The sequence below is a fragment of the Ambystoma mexicanum genome, chromosome 12 (genome assembly GCF_040938575.1).
Source record: "Ambystoma mexicanum isolate Mex_15411 chromosome 12, UKY_AmexF1_1, whole genome shotgun sequence".
Classification (NCBI taxonomy): domain Eukaryota; kingdom Metazoa; phylum Chordata; class Amphibia; order Caudata; family Ambystomatidae; genus Ambystoma; species Ambystoma mexicanum.
In genome coordinates, this window is record NC_090936.1 from 1,163,300,290 (window position 1) to 1,163,323,204 (window position 22,915).

At 45.6% G+C, this 22,915-nt stretch overlaps 1 protein-coding gene across 1 annotated transcript in view; it reads right to left on the reverse strand.

Moving 5' to 3' along the window:
* The window catches only part of TBK1 (TANK binding kinase 1), an 814,893-nt gene that overhangs the window by 559,612 nt on the left and 232,366 nt on the right, over positions 1-22,915 (reverse strand). The window contains exon 5 of the mRNA XM_069629775.1: positions 20,423-20,604. Coding sequence (XP_069485876.1) covers positions 20,423-20,604 — 182 coding nt within the window. The remainder of the gene's footprint in view (positions 1-20,422; positions 20,605-22,915) is intronic.

Sequence of the window (22,915 nt, forward strand, 5' to 3'; positions counted from 1 at the left end):
CTGATCTCTCCTGGACCTATACTTCATCCTGGGAATTACAAGGAGGAAGTGGTCCTCCGACCTACGAGTAGGTTGGTATCATCTCAGTTTGTCCATTAGATATGCTGGTACCATATCGTGCAGACATCGATAAACCAAACAACCCGTGCAGACATCGATAAACCAAACAACCGGTCTTAAATGTAATCTGATCTTCGACTGTCAGCCAATGTAGTGACCGACGAAGACTGGATGTATGAGTATTTTTTGGTACACCAAAGACCAGTCTGACTCCAGCATTTTGTGCTTTCTGGAGACAATGAATTTGATTACTTGGTGCTCCAGCCAAAAGACCATTGCAGATTTGAATTGACCAGTGCTCCCACCACTACAGCACAATCTACTTTAGGCACGTAGGGTAGGGTTTGGCGCAAGAGGCGGATGTTATAGAATACGGACTGTACCTTGGCTGAGACCTGGACATTGCACCCCAGGTCACTCTGCCAAATACAGCCCAAATTCTTGACCTTGGTTGAATACTTAAGGCTAGCCCCCAGAAACTGCAGAGGAGGGGGACATTTTCCTCCTGCAAGGAGATGTTTATGCCCAAACAGAACCACATCCGTTTTTTTTGGGTTCAATTGCAGCCAATTTTCCTCCATACAGGTGCTGATCTCATCTAGGCAACTAGTGACCACAGCAAGATCTTCCTCTACATCATCAAGTGTGATGTACAGCTGAGTATCATCAGCATAAGAGTGAAACCTGAGATTATACTTTTCCAGGATATTCATCAAGGCACAGAGATAAATATTAAACAGAAGTGGGGAGAGAGCCGATCCCTGTGGCACACCACAACACTGAGAAAGTATTTCTGAGAGGAATCCCCCTACTCGAACACTTTGCTGGCGGTCGGTAAGAAAAGATGTAAACCATTGGAGTGCCCCGGGACCCACATTGATTAGATTTTTTAGGTGATCTAGCAAAATACTATGAGCCACCGTATCAAATGCGGCTGATAGATCAAGCATTACAAGCATGGAAAGTTTCCCGGCATCTCCTGCCTGTAACATGTCATCCCAGACCGCCATGAGTGCAGTCTCTGTCCCGTGCAATGGGCGAAAACCCGACTGCAAAGGAAGAAGTAGGCAGTGATCTCGACAAAATCCTGCAACTGTTTAGTCACTACCTTCTCTAAAATTTTGCCTGGCCAGGAAAGACCCGCAATAGTTGCCATAATCTTCTGGATCCAATCCAGTTTTTTTTTAACAAGGGAGTAACAAATCGACATTTTCAAGGCATCTGGACAAGCCCCTGAGCAAGTGAAAGGTTGACGAACTTAGTCATAAAAGGTGTGAGTTCCAGACAAAGTCGTTTGGCAACCAAAGCTGGCAATGGAAAAAAAGAATCATTTGTGGGTTTAAACTCGGATAGAAGTGGTGTAATATCCTCGGCTGAAACTTGCTTAAAATCAAACTGAAATATTTTGTCCTACATAGTCTAAAGTAGAGCTAGACACCACAGATTCCGAAACCGTATCTCGTTTTCTATGGGACCTAATATTTTCTTGAATATTCAAAATTTCTAACAAAAATTATTTAAACCATTAGCATGATTTACAGATGAGGTCTTCACTGGTGTGTGTGTGCTTGGGTTAATGAAATCAGCAATGGTTTTAAACAATTTTTGAGGATGGTTTATTGCCGATGAAATTTTAGTTGATAAAAAAAGCGATTTAGCTGTAAACAGTGCCTTTTTATAGCTAATTAAAGCAATATTTGCCTGATTAAGATGTTCAATTAATTTGAAGCGGTACCATCTATTTTCGTAATATTTATGTTCCTTCTTTAGCTCCAAAAGCTCTCTAGTAAACCAAGGTTTAGAAGCTTTCTTGGAGACCATATTTTTCAAGGGTGCGTATCTGGTGCAAATGAGACTCATGGCTTGAGTACCTTCTCGGAAAAGAGTATTGCAGTCATTGGACTGAATACAATTGGTCAGTGCTGTACTAAGTTCCAAGCCAGGTATAGCATCCAGATGTATGTATGTATGTATGTATGTATGTATTTTAGTTTTGTATAGCGCCGGTATCCCGAAGGCATCAGGGCGCTTTGGACAAACAAAACACATAACATGACCTCACCCTAGCCTGAGCACGCGTTAAAGATACTCCTGATGAATACTTTCTAACTTTTTTTCCGCATATGTTTAATACTTGCGGAAGTTTCCAATGAACCTCGTGCAGTTCAGTTTTGATATGAAACCGCCTGAGATAATGATCTGTCCAATAAATGGGCAGAGTATCAACCAAGCTGATCCCCTTTCCTCTAGCAAGCACTAGATCAAGACAATGACCTTTTATATGAGAGGGAGTAGTGGCCAGTGATATGACCTCATGTTGTGCTAGGACCTCATGTAACAATCTGGCATCAGATCTAGTAAGATCATCTGTCCATATATTGAGGTCACCAATGCACAATAGCTCTTTGTATTTACTACTAACAGAACTAAGTCATCTAGACCCTTCAAAAAGAGTATAGCAGATCCTGGTGGTCTGTAAATTAATAGAATGTGTACAGAGTGATTAGGATTCAGGGAGAAGGACAAGGTACCCATCTCTGATAGGTTGTCCCAATCAAGGCGTCTCAAGCACTCGAATTTTAAATGGGAGCGATAGATAATAGCTATTCCTCCCCCTGTTTTGCTTATCCTATTGATATTGAAGGCAAGCGTCCCCAGCCAGCACGATCCTCCCCGCAATGAGAGACAATGACGGACACTCCCAAGTCGGGAATAAAGCCAAGAACGAGTGCGGGTGAGCTTAAATGGGAGTTTATCAATCGGAATAGGGCATGCAAAGAACTCTGCAAACTCTGAGAGCGCTCTGTCTGACAATAGCAAAGACAGGCGTATTTATTTACAAAAAACGTCATCAGTACCTACATACTATAAGGGGCACAAGTTCAATGGGATTGGGTGGCGATGACTAGCTATAGGTGCTGCTGCGATGTGGTTGGCCTTGGCTGGAGGACGTCACTGGCCAGCCTCGTGGGTTGGGCTGGGCCTGGTAGGTCAGCTGAGTTCATCCAGGCGGTGTTGTTGTGCCATTGTGGCCAGTGTCAGAGATGAATGTCTTTTCCTGACTTATTTGCCCTATGCCATGCACACCGCAGTCATTCAGTCATTGCAATGTTATCTTCTTTAGTAAATCTATCAATAGGTTATTCTACAGGTTAATGCAACACAGGAGGAATGCACCTTGTGAGGGGTTTGATGGTGATTTATCCGTGCATGGTTACCAGTGTCCCATTTGACCGGTACCATAGGTCGTGGGGCTAAGTCTCCGGGCATGGGACGGGCGGTACATGTCTTTCTGTCTCGTTAGAAGTTATTATGAATGGGCTGTTGTGTGTTACCACAGTATTGGGTGTCTTCGTTGCACCGGGTCATAAGTCTGAGGTGTTCCGGGGGGTTGTGGGGTTTACGAGGGGGCGCCTTGGATTTGTGTGTTCAAGCAGAGGTTTACTGCTGGGCTGTAAATAATGCAGGCGGCAGGCCGTGGCCTTGGGTGCTGTAGCGGGGACTACAAATCTTTGAAGCGGCTCCAGCCTAGTTGGGGGAGGTGGAGCAGCGTGGCGCAGGCCTTAGCTCTCTTATTTGGCAGACTTTGCAGGGTGGGGGGGGGGGAAATGGCCTTGCACATATTCACAAAGGTATTTTTCTCGTGTGTTGCCGACTTTTGGTGAGAACGTCATAAACATTTGAACGTTCTTATAATACTCATTTGGATCACTTGAAAACATACATTTCAACTCACTACATGTCTCTCGAATATAGCCAGTCTAAGCACCTTACTAGCACATTATATTTTAACAACTACAGCATTTAGTAATATGCATATATATTTGCATTACGTGAGGTAGTAGTGTGGTTGGTGGAGCATAGAGAACGAGACCCGCCATTGTACGCGACAGTAATGGCATATAAGGGCTGTAGATATGTACACATGACTGGCGCATTTGCCCGCGTCTTTTCACACGAGCCTCATGTATAGTTGCATTCGTCCTCCCCTGTACTCTAGCAGCATTAGTTCAGTTATGGCGCGGGACCGTGGGGTGTATGGTTTTCAATGATACATATAGAGAATAATCCCCCGGAATGCTTTTTATCATTTGCACACCTCTGCAGGGGTGTGGGTCCTCCATTGCTGGTGTCACGTAAACATGCGTTTCTTACAATAATTACACAATTTTACAGGTTTCTTTAGTAGAAGTAGTTTTATGGAAAGGACACACGTATTACAAGTAGTTTTTGACATTCGTATTTGGGTATTTTTCTGCTTTAATCGGATGACCATTCTACAGTTCTCCCCATCACCCAGGCCTCGCTGACCGGGTCATGCTGGGAGCAGTGATACACTGTGGACGGTGAAATGTTACAGTGTTAGTATCTTATGCTAGCTCATGTCCGTCTCGTTCGTGGGAACGGGCTCACAGCGGATCTACCAGGATGCTGCGGCGACAGGGATAATTGAAACTCTCCGAGAGTGGGGGCCGGGCTACAGTGCGCTGAGCTCACACCATCTTTGATAGACAAAATGGTTTCTGGGCCTAGCTAAATTCAATACGTGTGGGCAATGTCTTCAGCAGGTATACCCTCCACCACCTGGGCCGGGTGGTCTGAGGGGACGCCCAATGAGCCATGGCCCTCACCTGGGGAGGGGATGTAAGCAAGGGGGGGGGGTCTTTTGGACCACTCCTCCCCTACATTTCCCCCCTTTCGTTACTTAAGTAACTAATTCTTTAACTCATTCAATCTCCTACATTCTTCTTCGTCCATAATTGCCTCATCCCATGCTGGTGTGCCTTTTATCGGCATCCAGGCTCTGCACACCCCCCTTAAGCTCTCACCCCTCCTAGCATATTCATCTGGGGTACAGGTTAGGTATATACATCCGCTCTCTCCTTCCAAGTCTACCCACACCTCCTGATACCATTCTAGTATACGGGGCTCTCTGATGGTGGTGTGCCATAATTTGTCTATGATATCCTTGTCATGATACCTAGGCACTAGTTGATACCTTGGTGTATCATCAGTTCCGGTTTGTACCTGCACTTCCTGCATAGTTTGCATTGTCCCACGGGTGTTGCCCATTGTCACCATCATCATTGCACCATTAGGTACTGCGTTAGCACAACATCGAAGACCCACCTGGCATATGCAAAAAATTAAAAGGAGGAACACCACAGCTGGCATCAAAAATTTCACAGTCGTTCCAAGCCATGAGGGGACCCAGGAGAAGATGTTATCGAACCACGTACTGTCTTCTGCTCCACCTTCCATTTTCATTTTTTCTCCTAGGTTGTGTACTGCTTCGATCACATGGGACAGGGAGCCGTTTTCTGCGTCTTCGGAAGGTACGAAAGTGCAGCAGGCACTTCCAATTTTTCGGCAAACACCTCCATCCATCGCCGTCAACAGGTCCAAGACATACCTGTTTTGCATTGTCATCAGCCGTAAAGCCCTTAGTTCCACTTTTATTACGTTGAACCCTTCTTCAGTGTCATTTGCCAGCTGAATCAATTCCCAGCGTGTTATCTGGAGCCATTTTGCGTTTGCCATTGCTTGGACACTTGAGATGAGTGAGGCAAATAATGTTTCTGCTGAGCTGAATAATCGATATCTGTCTGGGATCTGAGCCAACAGTTCTGATGATGCCTTTTGATATGTAGTTTGATGCTCGTCTGTTACGGGTTAGCACCTCTTCCTTGCTCCCGGAAGACAGGACATACATTTGTAACTCCGCAGTCGGCTGGGCTGCACTCTGTTGTATGCGTTCCTGTGTCATTTTGCTCCCATCGATGTGGCTTTCTGGTATTACCATTAGGGCTGAGTGTAGAGTGGCCATTGAGCAGCTGCCACTCCATGACGGGGGAAGGTGCAGGTATGCCTGGTTGCCGCATACCCAGTAGGTGTCCATCAGGGCCGCTGTCCCTTTTCTCAGATCTGGGATGGCGAGGGTCTTGTTACAGTTCTTGTTTGTCCCCATGGAGGTTTTCCCCTCTCCTTTAAAACATAGTTCATAGTCTATTTCGTTCTGTAGTTTGAACGGTTTTTCAATGGCGGTTACCCAAGTTAGTTTTGAAATGTGTTCCTTCCATACTGGTGTGCATGTTTCTTCTATCCATTGCAATTTCTCTGGTGCCACACCTCTCAGTGCTTCAGCTTTACACATTACTTCTTCATCCTTCCACTTGTTGTCCGAAAAAAGTGTTCCTTGTATTACAAAAAATGGTTCCTCCAGACATACCACCCCTGCCGTCTTTGGATAGCAAGTTTTCTCGTTCTGCAGCATTCTAAAAGTAACTCCATGTGCCTGGAAGGTGTTCTTAATCCTGCATAACGTGAGATGAAGGAGACATTGGGCATCTATAATTGGCAACTCTTTGGGTAGCAATACTTTGGGTGTACCTGAAGCATTAGGAATGAGGGAGCAGACATAACAGCTCTCGTTTGTTGTTTGTTTCGCTGTGGCACTCATAGCCGCATACCATTTATTTGTCTGATGGGAGTGTCGTGGGTTTTCCATTCTATCTAATCCTAACCCATAGTACTCATCATACTTCCTCCTTTCCGCTCCCCTTTTTCTTCTGTTATTTCTTTTCCTACTGTACTTCCCGGCTTCAAGGGTGATAGACACAGTAGACCCCCCTTTCTCCTTCCCGCCCCCCTTCACCCAATCATCATATAATATTTCATGTGTTGCTTTCGTTCTTCCATTTTCTTCCATTCTATTATTTGACAATGTGTCTTTAGCTATGGGGGCAGGTTGGCTGGTAGGGGTGTTATACAACCAGGATATGGCGGAGGGGTTTCGGTCGTTTAGACTGTGAGCATTATAATTAGATATCTTTGGCGGGGACACTGTTATTTTGCATTTCACCCTGTAGCTCTTCGTTTTTTATCATGACAGCATTGGATGGTGTTGTATAATAACCCCATACAAGTTTCATCCCGTCCCATACCAAGTAATCACCTTCCTTAGTATTTACACTCGTGGTTGCATTACTTACAGCAGTGCTGTTAGTCCCTCCCCCCTCGTTTATCTCGATAGAGATGAACGCTATTAACCAGTATGTGACCAGGCCAAACATTAGTGTAAAAAACAATGTAATACACACTGATAGTCCACATTCATACGAATATCTGCATTTCTCAGTTAACCACTCTCTAACTCTAGTAAATGTATCCGTTGCAGGCTGCCCGTTAGATGCCATGGTAGTTCCTGTTCGAGATATAAAAGTGCATTAAGTGCATGAATGTACACATTTTGTGGGCACTACCAGTGGCAGTTATATAGACGGGGAATGGAAGCGGGTAGGGTTGCAGGGAAGGGTATTCACAGACAAGGGTGTAAACACGTCATAATTTGATCACTTCATTAATTACATATAAGTCCACAAGATAAAAAAGAAAAAACATTTTTTTTTCTTTTTTTTCAGTAACATCTTAAAAAGAATGCAAGTATACTTATCAGTCATTTTCCCATTCAGGTCCGTTACTGTCACACATACACAAGTTCATATTCAGACATTCTGCTCAGCTGCATCGTTTGCTGTTGTCTGTGCCTCCTCATCTACCTCCTCTTGCACATTACTATATGCTTTTCGTACATCTGTCAAGTGTACCCAGTATTTTAGGCCCTTTACTTTTACTGCTGTGGGCGTGCAGAACACTACCTCGTATGGGCCATGGAACCGTGGTGCATCCCATCGACGCACAAAACTCCTGACATAAATTAATTCGCCCGGCATCAGCTGTAGCTGTTGCTCAGGCTCCGTGACAGACCCTGTTATGTTTCCCTCCTCTCTCGTGAAGGGTGGAGAGAGCTGCTTTGATATTGCGCGTGCTGCCCTTGTCAATTTCTTCAAATAGTCTGTGAACTCTTCTCCCAATATCGCGGCGCTTCTGTGTGCATCTGAATGTTCGCGCAGTGGAGAGTGTGCTGTGCACATTCGTCTCCCAGTCACGATCTTGTGCGTGGACAAATGGTGGTCTTTGCTTGGCTGATTTCTGAGCTCAAATAGCGCAAGGGGCAGACAGTAAATCCAATTATTTTTCAATGAAAAGCATAGTTTTGATAACCTGCCTTTTAACAGTCCGTTCATCTTTTCCACTACGCCATTACTTTGAGGATGATAAATCGAACACAATTTATGTTTTATTCCCAATAATGTAGTAACTTCCTTGAAAAGCTCATTTACAAAGTGAGTGCCATTATCTGAGCGAATAACGTCACAAATTCCCCAGCGCGGGAACACTTCCCTCACTAGGAACTTTGCAGCGCTTCTGGCATCAGGTCGTGCACATGGTCCTGCTTCTACCCACCTTGAGAATGGGCATACAACCACGATCATGTACCGTGCTCCATTACACCTTTCCCCCATGTCCGCGTAATCAATATGTAGCTCTCTGAATGGGCCAATGGGTTTTGGAATTGTTCCCCGGAGCGTGCGTAATGTCATTCCTGAATTGCATATTTGACATGTTGTGCATTCCATCGCTAATCGAGATACGTGCTCCTGGAGGCAGGGCACGAACCATTCTTCCTGTATTTCTGCTGCGATGTGCTGTTTGGTGTTGTGTGCAGGGAAGTGTAGTTGTTGAAACGCAATTTCCAATAACTTGATTGGCATTACCACTTTCCCTGAGTTGTTTTGCCGCCACAGTAAGTCTGTCGCCGACTTGCTGCACCCTCGTTTTGTCCACATCAATTTTTCGTCTGCACTAGCTCCTTCCTGTAATTCTAGTATTTGTGATATAGGCATCATGTTGTACCCTTCTGGGAGCTCTTCGTTTGTCTTGTGCTGCAGCATGTACTCACCAGCTTCATATTTCTGAAAATAGGAAGCCTCCTTGGCGGCAGCGTCCGCTGCCGCGTTTCCCAAAGACACAATGTCTGTGTTGGATGTATGTGCTTGGCACTTCACTATTGCTACCGCAGTAGGGTTTTGTAGGGCCTCAATTAACTCTTTCAACAATTCTGCATGCTGTACTGGTGTTCCATCTGCCCGTCGAAATCCCCTCCGCCCCCATCTCGCTAGACCACCATGTACTGTCGTCGTCATGTAAGCTGAGTCTGTATATATTGTCACTGCGCAACCCCTTGCTGCATGTAGTGCTTCTATGAGCGCAATCAGTTCTGCTGCTTGTGCGGAGTAATGTGATGGGAGGCGGTACTGTACTAGTGTTTCATACTCGCCGTCTTCTAACCTCACCACTGCCATACCAACATGTTTTTCTCCCGTGTCCACATCAATCGATGCAGACCCATCCACGAAGTACACTTCCCCCTCGCTCAGAGCGTTCTCACACACCACTGTGTCCTCCCCTCGTTCTCCTGTGTAAGTTGCACAATCGTGGTCCTGCATGTCCTCTAGTGTGCATGCTTCTGTAATGAATGTTGCGGGGTTCACTGTCTTGCATCTCACCACATGGATATTGGCGCTAGACAATATGATCTCATAGGCTGTTGCCCGCTTTGTCGTCAGTGTGCTTTTTGACCTCTCAAGTATTGCAAATAGTGAATGTTCCACAAACAATGTCACAGGACATCCCATTACTATTGTGGCACTTTTCTCAATCGCGAACGCGGCTGCAGCGAGTGATTGCTCGCACGCGAAATGGCCTTGCATCACGGCATCTAAAGTACCACTATAGTAAGCCAAAGGCTTGTGACTTAGGGACGTCTTTTGTGTCAGAACAGCTGTCATGAGTGTTCCCTTGCAGTGTGAGAATAGGTAAAATTTGCGTCCATAATCAGGATTTGCTAGCACTGGAGCGCTTGAAATTAACTCTTTTAATGATTTGAATGACGCGCTCATTTCTTCTGACCATTCTATTTTTTTATTTTCCTGTTGTGCTTCTTTGAGTGCTTGTAGTAGGGGTCTCGTGTATGCTGCATAGTCTAATATCCATGCTCGGCAATAGTTGCACATTCCCAAGAATTTCTGCATGTTTTTCACTGTTGTGGGTTCTCCTACTGATCTTATCGCTTCTACCCTGTCGGGGATTATTCTTTTTCCATCTTTTGATATCAGCTGTCCCAAGTATAAGACCTCTGTCAGGCAGTACTGTAGCTTTTCCTGGTCTACCTTGTACCCCTTATTGGCCAATAGAGTCAGGAGCGTTGTTGAATCCTTTCTACATGTTTCTTCGTCTTCTGCACACACTAGTAAATCGTCTACGTACTGAATGATCGTACTCTCAACTGATAGGTTTCCCAAGTCTTCATGTAATATGCGGTTGAATATGCTTGGGCTCTCACAGTATCCCTGCGGTAATCTGCAGTGTTCATATCTCTTTCCCCCCAGTGTGAATGCTGTCAGGTATCTACTCTCTTCAGCCAGGGGGATTGAGAAAAATGCGTTTTTCAAGTCGACTACAGTGAAGTGTGATGCCGTTTTTGGGATGCTGCATAATATTGATGCAGGGTTCGGGACCAAAGGGAACTCTTTCTGAATTACATCATTTAGGGGGCGTAAATCCTGTATCATCCTCCAAGACCCTCCTTTTGCTTTTTTGATTGGATAAATACATGTGTTACATGGGGAGTTTGAAGGCACTATTATCCCTTGTGCTAGTAGTGCATCTATTGTCTCTTTTATCCCTTGTTCAGCTTCACGGGACAATGGATACTGTTTCACTCGGGGTAGAATTTCTCCTTGCTTTAGTTTTATTATCACAGGTTGTACTCCATGCAACAGCCCTACATCATGGGGGCCTGTTGTCCACAAATTATTTGGTACGAGTCTCATGTCATCATCAAAGAATGATGGCGGTGCTCCTACCACTGCCATCAGTTGAGCGGGGATTTCCCTAGCTTGAATCAAAATGTCACAGAGCATCGCTATTTCCATTACAATTTCACCATCCCCCTCTACATCTGAAAAGAGATCCTCATCTGTTAAGTCTCTTAGGGCGATGTTGGCATTCGTGCACAGTACTGTACGCCACTCACATCCTTCCATATCTACTCCAATCACCGCAATCCTTTTCGCTGATACCTGTACAGCGTGCAAGTCTAATGATACCACTGACCCTGGTGCTGTGTCGGGGCACACTATGGGGCGGAAGAGGAACTCCGCTGGAATCCTCCAATCCATCTTCCTCAGCTCTGGAATTATGGAGGGCCAATGTCTTTAGCCCTTCAATAAACATTTCCTCGTTTTCCGGCAAACCTCGTACTTCTTGTGTGGTCGTGTGGGCTTGTACTACCAACATTGCACGCAATGGGCATATTCCGGGTGTTGAACACACTATACCTCTCTCAGTGAATGATCTGGTCATGTGGAGTTTACTCAGGAGATCCCTCTCTAATAAATTTATTGGTGAGTGTTCATAATACAGTAAGGGTGTCTTTACAGTCTTACCCCCCACTGTTACGTCCAATGCTTCTGTGTAAGGAACTTCAATTACAGCCCCAGAGAACCCCTGCGTCTCTAACTTCCGGTTAGATAACGGGAACCGGCCCTCCCTGATACATGATTTCTCCGCTCCCGAATCCACCATGAATATGAACTGCTTGTCTCCTATCTGCGCCCCTACCAATGGTTCCTCTGCTGCATCGTAGGTGGTAGATAGAACTGGACACGCAAGTGTTCTCTGTGGGCTGTCCTGTGCAGGGTGTCTCATCGCCCCCCCTTCATTAAAGACACTTCCTGAAACTACTGACACGCCGTTGTAAGGTGCTGGTGCGGGAGCCCCGTTTGCTGTTGTCGCAAAAGGGTTGCCTGACGTGTACTGCATATTGTCATTGTTTTGTGGGTGGTTCTGTGTTCTATACTGGTGCCCCTGTTGTTGCTCATTATTACCTTGGCCTGGGTTTCTCGGTTGTTGTTGTCCCATTGGAAGACCATATGGGCTCCCCGGGTGGGGATGGCCATACTGTTCTACCTCTACCTGTTCTACCTGTTCTGGCTCTGCACTCCCTAGAGTAATGCCCCCATCTTCCGCAGTTCCAGCAACTCCCTTGTGCACCTCTAGGGCCCTGCCATCCATTTCCTCCCATTCCCCCGTACCCCAGTCCACCTCCTCTTCGGCCCCTGTACCCACCTCGTCCCCCTCGAGGGGTCCACTCTTGCCACTGCGGACCTCTGCCTTGCTCCTGCTCGTTCCACTGCCGCTGTCCTGCTCTAGCCCAATTAGTTGCCATCCTACCTTGTATTGCTACCAGCCCCTCCTCCTCCTCATCTCCCTCCCTGCTGTGGGGGAGTGCGGCTACAGCCGCTGCGACCTTCACCAACTTTGTCTGCACTAGTTTTGCTTCTTCTGCCAATCTCTTCTGCGCCACCTCCTTCTCCCTTTCCTTTATTCTCTTACAATGGTGTACTATTATGCTCTGGATCTCAGGCCATCCCTTTGCTTCAATACCTGCTATCTTGTCGAGCGCCTTTTGCACTTCCTTTGGGAGCCCTCTTATTATAATGAAGTAAAATAAAGATGTCGATTGATACCAGGGCGTGCCCGTTTCTGCTCTCCACATCTCTTGGACCCGAAAAATGTAATCCATAGCCTCCTCCCCGTCATTCATTGTACACTGCATTACTGACTGCAAGTCTGGCGTATCTGGAAACGTTTCTCGCAAAGCATCCCACACCCTTGCACGCACTGTGTTAAAGGAGGCCCCGTCATGGCGGTCGCAGTCTAATGTTACTCCCGGGAAACCGGCCTTGACCCATACTCTAGCAGCCTGATCCCCCAGTGCTGATACAAGCAAGCTCTTCACATCTCCTATTGCTAGGGGTACCCCGGCAGTGTGTTTCTCAAAGGCGTATATCCACTTACTTGCCCCTCCCGATAACGGGGGCAATAGCTTTAATAAATTGGCTTTATCCATCTGAGCCCATGGGATATAATTCGGCCTCCCTCCTCCCCTATGTATCAATGGGAGCTGTAGCCTTCCTTTTGTCGTTGCATCTACACTCGTTTTGGCTGCTGAGGTTCCCAGTGATGCCATTTTCCCCACCCTGTTCCTTAATCGCCCCGTCCACTCATCATCCAGTGTTCTCATTGAACATGTACCATCCACCCCTTCACTTCCCCCTCCCATTGCCATGCTCAACCTGTCGCTTTCTTCTAAATCGTCCCTTATATCACATAGTAGTTCCTCTCTGTCCCCTATAGGCCTTTCTTCATTATCAATACCTCCCTCTCGTGTCCCTACTTCGATTATTCGTGTCGGTTCTTCCTCAATTCTGAACAGTATCTCACCTTTTTTCCACCTGTCTTCAAGTGTTCTATTCTCACTCGGCGCTCTAGACGTGCGCCCTGATCTTGCTGCATTAAGTGCTGTTTGTTCACATATGTCTTTTATCCTTGCGAGCTCATCTTTCGCTATTGAGAGTCTTGATTGTAAATCATCTGTTAGCTTTTCTATGTCCACCCTTTGTGTACATGCCTGGGCTCGCTCCCTTGTACTTTCATATGGCGGAGGTGCCGTTGGCAGGTGGGGTGTAGTAGTTGTCAGGGGAGGGACATAAGTGGGGTCACTGTACCCTTCTGCGGGCACAGGCTTGTTTAATATCGGGTACAAGCTTATTACCTCTATTGGTGGCTCTACATTTGACGATTCTTTAGCATCTTTCTGTATCATCAGTGGATTGTCAGTGGTGGATGGTAGGTCAGGATTTAATGCTGGTGCTTTAGGCGGTGGTATCTCTTCAAATAACCTCCAGAGATCTAATATTTCCCTCCTATTGCGCAACTGCTTCCCCTTGTATTTCAAACAAATGCATGTGGCCACCATATCCAGAACACTTTTATCAAATGACCCCCCCTCGGGCCATATCTGGGGTACCCCCTCTCCTTTCAGCTCTGTTATCCATTGGTCATAATATTTCTTAATTCGCTCCGCGTACCCTGGTAGGTTCTTACAGATATGTGATAAGGGTGTTTCGGCCCCCATCTTTGTGTTTTCCTAGTACTTGTGTGTCTCTGTGTGTCCACAATTACAATGTAAACCTATTACCAATATGGGTTTCGTCTTCTACTTCACATTCAATAATGGGCTCCTTTGTGCTCTTCCCCCTGCCTGCGCAATACAAAACTGGCTGTACACAGTCTCTATTCTATTCTCTTTGGGGGGGGGCACATACAAGAGCAAACCATCAGTGATTTTGACAATATTAACCCGGAAATCAAAAAGGTACACACTCACTTCACCTTGTCATTTTTGTCTTCAAGAAGCTTTATCCGGCCACACTTACCATGACCATTCAATTACTATACATTTATAACCATTTTACACACCCACAGCACCAAATTGTCTTCTGACGCATACGAGGTGCCCACACCTCTCTGTAACACTCTATTCACAATTCACGCTGCCCTCCCTTTCCTCCCTAGCCGGCTGTCCCTGTCCGTCTTATTCAGATATATGGATGCGCATATATATATATATATATATATATATATATATATATATATATATATATATATTGGTCTGCTCTTCCCTCCTCTAGTAGGACTCTCTCTCTCTTACTTTCTCCCTAACGTTTTGTACTGATCTCACTTTTATTTTCCCCCCAACCCTAAAGAAAAGAATAGAAGAAATAGCAGTCACTAATATATTCTCTGTGTCCCCCTTTGCCAGACACTTTTATCTTATTATCCACTTCTTCATATATTCCCAGTACTAGTCAAGATAGCACTATGCGGCGCCGCCTTCCACCCCCTTTCGGAGCAAGGTTCCCGTCACTTTTATCTCTTATTCACCTCTTAATCCTAATGGCCATATGCAAAGAAAAAGCAAAGAAAGTTTAGGATGATCCTTAGTAGATCTGCGTACCCCCCTTTTCTACCCCTCTTCGTTCTCTGTCCTAAATTTCTTCCTCCACTCCCTTTACGATCGCTCGCACTCAATACTCACGTGCCCGTCTTGAACCGATAGTCTCCGAAACTGGGTCCGTCCAGGCAGTGTTGCCGTCCGCTCAACAGTCAGCCCCGGCTCCGGCGAGCGGTACTCAAAGGGGATTTTTCAACCGGGATCCCGTACCCTCTCTCTATTGAGTGCGCACTTCTTAGTGTACCGGTCGCCGTTGGCGGGCAGCCTCACGGAGCCGGCGCACCGTGCGTATCCCTTTTCGACCGGAGATTCTCGTGCCAAAAGGGGACGGTAATGTTAGGTCAGGAATAAAATAATAATAATAATAATAATCACGCTTTCGGGGTCACCACTGAAGGCAAGCGTCCCCAGCCAGCACGAACCTCCCCGCAATGAGAGACAATGACGGACTCTCCCAAGTCGGGAATAAAGCCAAGACAGAGTGCGGGTGAGCCTAAATGGGAGTTTATCAATCAGAATAGGGCATACAAAGAACTCTGCAAACTCCGAGAGCGCTCTGTCTGACAATAGCAAAGACAGGCGTATTTATTTACAAAAAACGTCATCAGTACCTACATACTATAAGGGGCACAAGTTCAATGGGATTGGGTGGCGATGACTAGCTATAGGTGCTGCTGCGATGTGGTTGGCCTTGGCTGGAGGACGTCACTGGTCAGCCTCGTGGGTTGGGCTGGGCCTGGCAGGTCAGCTGAGTTCATCCGGGCGGTGTTGTTGTGCCATTGTGGCCAGTGTCAGAGATGAATGTCTTTTCCTGACTTATTTGCCCTATGCCATGCACACCGCAGTCATTCAGTCATTGCAATGTTATCTTCTTTAGTAAATCTATCAATAGGTTATTCTACAGGTTAATGCAACACAGGAGGAATGCACCTTGTGAGGGGTTTGATGGCGATTTATCCGTGCATGGTTACCAGTGTCCCGTTTGACCGGTACCATAGGTCGTGGGGCTAAGTCTCCGGGCATGGGACGGGCGGTACATGTCTTTCTGTCTCGTTAGAAGTTATTATGAATGGGCTGTTGTGTGTTACCACAGTATTAGGTGTCTTCGTTGCACCGGGTCATAAGTCTGAGGTGTTCCGGGGGGTTGTGGGGTATACGAGGGGGCGCCTTGGATTTGTGTGTTCAAGCGGAGGTTTACTGCTGGGCTGTAAATAATGCAGGTGGCAGGCCGTGGCCTTGGGTGCTGTAGCGGGGACTACAAATCTTTGAAGCGGCTCCAGCCTAGTTGGGGAAGGTGGAGCAGCGTGGCGCAGGCCTTAGCTCTCTTATTTGGCAGACTTTGCAGGGGGGGGGGGGGAATGGCCTTGCACATATTCACAAAGGTATTTTTCTCGTGTGTTGCCGACTTTTGGTGAGAACGTCATAAACATTTGAACATTCTTATAATACTCATTTGGATCACTTGAAAACATACATTTCAACTCACTACATGTCTCTCGAATATAGCCAGTCTAAGCACCTTACTAGCACATTATATTTTAACAACTACAGCATTTAGTAATATGCATATATATTTGCATTACGTGAGGTAGTATTGTGGTTGGTGGAGCATAGAGAACGAGATCCGCCATTGTACGCGGCGGTAATGGCATATAAGGGCTGTAGATATGAACACATGACTGGCGCATTTGCCCGCGTCTTTTCACACGAGCCTTATGTATAGTTGCATTCGTCCTCCCCTGTACTCTAGCAGCATTAGTTCAGTTATGGCGCGGGACCGCGGGGTGTACGGTTTTCAATGATACATATAGAGAATAATCCCCCGGAATGCTTTTTATCATTTGCACACCTCTGCAGGGGTGTGGGTCCTCCTTTGCTGGTGTCATGTAAACATGCGTTTCTTACAATAATTACACAATTTTACAGGTTTCTTTAGTAGAAGTAGTTTTATGGAAAAGCCACACGTATTACAAGTAGTTTTTGACATTCGTATTTGGGTATTTTTCTGCTTTCATCGGATGACCATTCTACAGTTCTCCCCATCACCCAGGCCTCGCTGACCGGGTCATGCTGGGAGTAGTGATACACTGTGGACGGTGAAATGTTACAGTGTTAGTATCTTATGCTAGCTCATGTCCGTCTCGTTCGTGGGAACGGGCTCACAGCGGATCTGCCAGGGTGCTGCGGCGACAGGGATAATTGAAACTCTCCGAGAGTGGGGGCCGCGCTACAGTGCGCTGAGCTCACACCATCTTTGATAGACAAAATGGTTTCTGGGCCTAGCTAAATTCAATACGTGTGGGCAATGTCTTCAGCAGGTGAACCCTACACCACCTGGGCCCGGGTGGTCTGAGGGGACACCCAATGAGCCATGGCCCTCACCTGGGGAGGGGATGTAGGCAAGGGGGGGGTCTTTTGGACCACTCCTCCCCTACAATATGCTGAATGGCATAGCCGCCTCGAACCAATTTATGAAAAGTAGAATGGGAAGTATCAATAAACCAAGTTTATCATGCAAAGAAAGGTTTCACAGTGCACGGCTGGCCTCACAGTAGCATTAGGGCACCAAACAAAGTGGGCTTGTGGTGATATGCACCATTTTACTGAAAGCGCTGGTAATTATTTGTTTGGCGCCTGTTGCAATGGGTCGGGTGCCTTTCTCTTAGGTTGAGTAGCTAAACTAAGTTACTAAACCTGCAGGTCCAGCAGGATTTTAAAGAATTTGTGAGTCCCCAATGTATATATGTGGGCCTACTACCAGAGGTACTACTAGTGTACTTGGGGTGGTTTGAACCTAGTTAGTTATTTTCTGTTCAATAATTTTATATCAATTTATTAATAAAATAAATCAGTGAATATTTCTGTTGCCCCATACGTTGCTTGCCAACATACGTTTCTCTCAACTGGGCTTTTCTTGGCAATTCCTTTGATCTTGAATTATAGATCACTCTGTACTCTTTGACTAAGATAAACCAATGGCTTGTTTCATTCCAATTTACCAAATGCTTGGTCTTGGTGCAAGCTCAGTCTCAATTGTCAAGAACTATTAGCTCTTATTGAAAAGTTGCAAGTGTTTCCTCACAATATAGGGAGGAAAATTCTCCCCAGCATTATTCTGCTAAACCAATGGTGTTAGTTTATAAATGAATTTACATACGATTATTCAAAAGGACTCCAAGAAATATTTATTGATTGTATATAATATATGAATGTAAACTGTTGTAATATAATAGCATATAATGTGGGATGAGAGTGAGGTACTTGGGAAATAAAATATTATACACTACCAGAGATAAGTACCAAAGATAAACTAACAGGGGCATGGGAAGAACCAGGGAACCATAAAACCTGGCAAGCAAGTCCCCTACAGGCTAGCACAATGATGTACAGATTCTTGAAGACAAAACCCAACTCTAGTATACGTGGAAGGCTGTAGCCTGGAAGTTGGTACATAACACAGATGGTAGGTATGGTTTGGGAGGAAAAAAAGGAAACAATTTTATCAGCAGGAAAAATATGCAGCATATTTCTGAGGCTTGGAAAGGTGATAGACAAGCATCTGGCCCCCCCTAGGGCTCAACGTTACAATTATTACATATGTACACATGATAATATAACAAAGATTCAGGAGGAAGGAAAGAAATGTAAACCAAAGCCATATACTTTGAAGAATTATTCTAACATTTTAGAAATAGTTACTGTGTACATACGTCAAACTTAATACAGTGTTACTAAGTTTAGTCACAATGTCAAAAATGCATTCCCATTGCAGAATGTAGATTGAAAAAAATAATCAATTAACAATTGGACGCAAGTTTTAAAAATAACGAGTCTTGATCAGCTCCTCACTGGAACCCTCAGGAACAAATGAAAAATGTCTGGGGGCAGGTAAGTACCAGACAGTCAATTCCAAAACAGGCCAAAGTTACACAGGAATGAATGTGAGAAGTTAAAGGGCCATCCCCTTTAGTAGCGACAAGTCTGATCTACCCCACAGATGCAAATTCTGTGACAAGCAACCCCAGGAAGGTCAGGGGAGACCCAAAGGAATGTTCCAGAGGTTGGTAGATGGACCCACGGTCCTAGAGGAAGCTGCAGTATAACAGGAGGCCATGAATAGTACTCTACGGGAATTGCAGTAACGTCTCGCCTCCAAGGAATCTTTAACCTGGACCAGAGGGACACTGGAGGGTCAATGTCTCAAATAATTGGCCACTCCAGGACACAAAGATCGGTATTTACGTCTGCAGTTTTGGCAAAAAAGGCTCCAGCAGCACAAAACGATCCTCTTTTCCACAGGTGTGGTTTTCAGGACTCAATCGCTAGGGACTTGCATCCTGGACCAACTATCTAGAAAAGGAAAAAATGTTTTTTCCAGGACCTCGATCCTCAAGCCTGCATCAGCGATTTCATCTAGGCTGACTACAGGAAGACATAGGAACCTGAAAAGACGACTCATGGCTGCTCAATGAAAACAGGAGGATGGTAGCTCAGCAGCAAACTGTGCCAAGATGGAGGCAATGGCTGGATGTGCCCTCAAACATACAAAAATGAACAAGCGATGGAGTGATGAAGTCTCAGCAATGCAGCAGTGACCAACAGCCAAGCGTATGATCCTGTTGGGAAATGGTGGGCCGCGGCAGTAAATGGCCCAGAAAATTGTCCCAGTGTGGAAGAGTCTTCAGGAAGCCCGGACTAGGCCTCCAGTGGCAACACATGCCAACTGGTATACAGCCAAACCACTGCACTGATTATTGACAAATGGAGGGTTTTAACATGGCAAAAACAGCAGGATGCACAGGAAAACTCTTTCAGCAGGTCGGTAGGCCTACCACCTCAAAGGTACAAGAAAGTAAGCGAGAAAAGCAGAGATAGAATAAAGCGTAAATACCCTTGCACTAAGTGGCTGGGCAAAGGCCAGCCAGCCAATCACTTAAAGGAGCAGGTGGCAAAGCATCAGATGGCAAACCAATATGTTGGGCCACTAGCACTGCCAATAAGCCAAAGCCACCCCGACACAAGCGAGAGGGATAGTTCAGGGACCTACACATTGGCCTAAAACAGTTAGGACCAATATGGGAGCTGCCACTGTGGGCTTACAAACAGCTCAGTGGGTCAGATCAGCCATTGTAAGCCTACCCCGTGGTCACCCTGAACAAATGAATCTCCAAGACACAAAATGGCTGTAAGCAAGTTTTAGAATACACTTAAAAAAACATTGGCAGCCCCAATGGCTACCAAACCTGCAAATTGGTCTACCACTTCAGTGGCAAGTGAATTTCCGTCATCCATATATCGATCTGATGTATGCATGTGTTCACTATTTCTGGAGGGGTCTTGTTAATTTCCTGCAATTTAAGAAGGATGCGTGCGTCACTTGCATAGTTGCTAAGCTTAGCTTAGTTGCTACAGCTGTATGGAATCTATGTTTTGCTTCTCACAGATGTCACCTTTGTTAATAAAGTACTGTTATCATATTGAACAATCCTTAAAGTGTAAGTATGGAATGCAGTTTTTTCAGTTGCTCATGGAGTTTGCAAAATACGAAATAATGAAAGAACATATTCAAAAGCAAAAAAATAAATAAAATTAACCTACCAAATATTCTTCTGTGCCATAGAGTGAAACAAATTGCTCATCATCTTCTAGTTCTCGGGCAGCTCCAAAGTCAGTCAGTTTGTAGACTGACTGGCCATCTTCACCGATGATGCGCATGATGTTCCCTGGCTTGATGTCTCTGTGAATTATACCATTCTCTCGAAGATGATTCATGCCGGCGACTATAGAAAAAGAACATTTCATGAGGCGTGTACTAACACGTCATCAGTTACAAAACTATCCTTTGGCCAATTAAAGATGGCTACAGTAGGCGTAGTGCAAAAGACATTTGTATCATCCCAGCGTACAATTTAAGTGTAGTGTATACAGGTACTTGCATGGTATTGAAGCATGTTAGCTAAACATGCCAATGTACCAAGTGTAGGTGAATACTTAAATACTGTCAACCATGCCTTTTCCAGCAGAGGCAAGTGAAGTTGTGTGCATACATAATGGATCAGTGCACAGGAATGTTGTTCTCGCCACTGAAAACAATGAAGCATCAACTGGACATATCTTTTGTTAAACAAGATGCCAAATGTCTCAACAGTCCTATATTTCTCCTGCAACTCTTGTTTTGATTGGCACATTCTAGCATAAATGAGTTGAACATCCACATTGTGTTGGAGCACCACTGCCAAAGGTTTTAGCGATAGGTATTACCTTCTTGGAGAGAAAGAGTTCCCCACCCCCCGGCCCCACAAGGCCCCAACATTTTATTTATTGTCCCCAACTGGTTCACCTGACTTTTCTCTGATAAGTCCTCATTGGAGGCATCATCAGGGATGCAGACACCAGTTGTGTCACAGAGAGACCCTTGTCCCTCATGCCCAGGGTGGCCCAAAGGTACCCAGCTGCCAGGTGTGAATCTCCTCGTACAGCTGACTGTGTGGGCTCAACTGGTTGGTGGGCAGCCTATGTTTTATTCTAGTGGGATACAGTTCGCTATACCATAGAGGCGTCAGTACTGAAAAAGCTCTGAGTGAACAGAGTACAACAGACAGATACTGAGCGTACAAGACGGTGCGTAGGATAAACATGTAGTCATTTGGTTATGGTTACTTCCTGCTTTGGAGATTGAAGTCAACAAAATCAGATATGACTTGCTTATGAATGGGACTCCAAGCTGAATCCGTACCTGCCAGAAAGCCTGTGAAGCCATCTGCAAAAGGTGACTATGGAAGAACCAATTGACTGGCTGGCCTTCAGAATGTTTGAACAAATACAAGTCTGTGATTAGGGCCTGTGAGAGTTTGCTCCCTTGTTAGCACTTGGTGGTGCAGTCGGAGAGAAGACGCCAACCCAAAGACTAATCATGAGGTTACACTTCTTGAATCTGCAACCTGCCAAGCCCCTTCACTTTCATCCCATTTACAATCGATTTGATTTAATAAAGCATGTTATACTGGTGTTCAGTTTATTTCTAAGCACTCCTGCATTTAGCAGGTCTGGGAAATGGAACACATGGAGGCAATGATTTTGCTAAGATCACAACATTTAGTCAAGTGAGTAGAGCAGAATTAGAATTGGTAGCATTCTCACCAAAATCCTATTGGAAGCAAAAGTGACCGCACATAATTTGACTGCTCAAGGATATCACAGGAAGTGACAACTCCTGATTTCGGACCTTGATCATGGACCCATGAATGTTTGAACAAAATATATATAAATCTTAATGCATTACGGTAATGCATAGAGATTTCACCTTCATGGAAAACACACAGCAATTAACACTCACAAGTGCCAAAGGCATACTTTTTTTTTTTTTTTTTTAAATATTTTATTGATTTTATATTTTAGAAAACAAAACAACACACAACACAATACAACTGTTAATTACTTACAGAAACACAAACGAAATTACGAAAAAACTCCCCCCACCCCCCCCATCAAGCCAGAGCCGGCTCCCTTGTATCCTCAATCGGGGCACCGTCAGGTGGAGCATTGTCCGTATGCCCGTCATCCGAATTCTCAGATTCGTCCAAACCCTGTTGTGGGTTGGTCATAGAGGCCACCAATTGTCGCCAGGCGAGCAAGGGCCCTATCTCCACCTCGCCCCCTCTAGTGACCACTTCAAACCATACCACGGATTCCGCCTCCGCCCACCTCACGAGGTCCGCCCACCATAGTTCCACTCTCGGCCTGCTGGCCGATTTCCAGTTCATGGCAATCCTGCGTTTGGCCAGAACATATGCCAGGTCCCTCATCTTGCTCAGGTGCCTAAAGTGTCTGGGCCTGGGGAAGATCCCAAGCATACACGACCAGGCCGATCTCACGTCCAACACAACTCCCCCACCTGCGAGCTTCATCCTGACCTCCTCCCAAAATCTATACACTTCCGGGCAGGCCCAAAACATGTGTAGCAACCCTGCGTCCACCTCCCCACACCTGGGGCATTTTTGAGTGATCGAGCCTCCAAACCGTGCGATCTTCTGGGGAGTCAGGTAGGCCCTGTGAGTAATGTAGAACTGGAGTTGTTGGAGCCGTGCATTT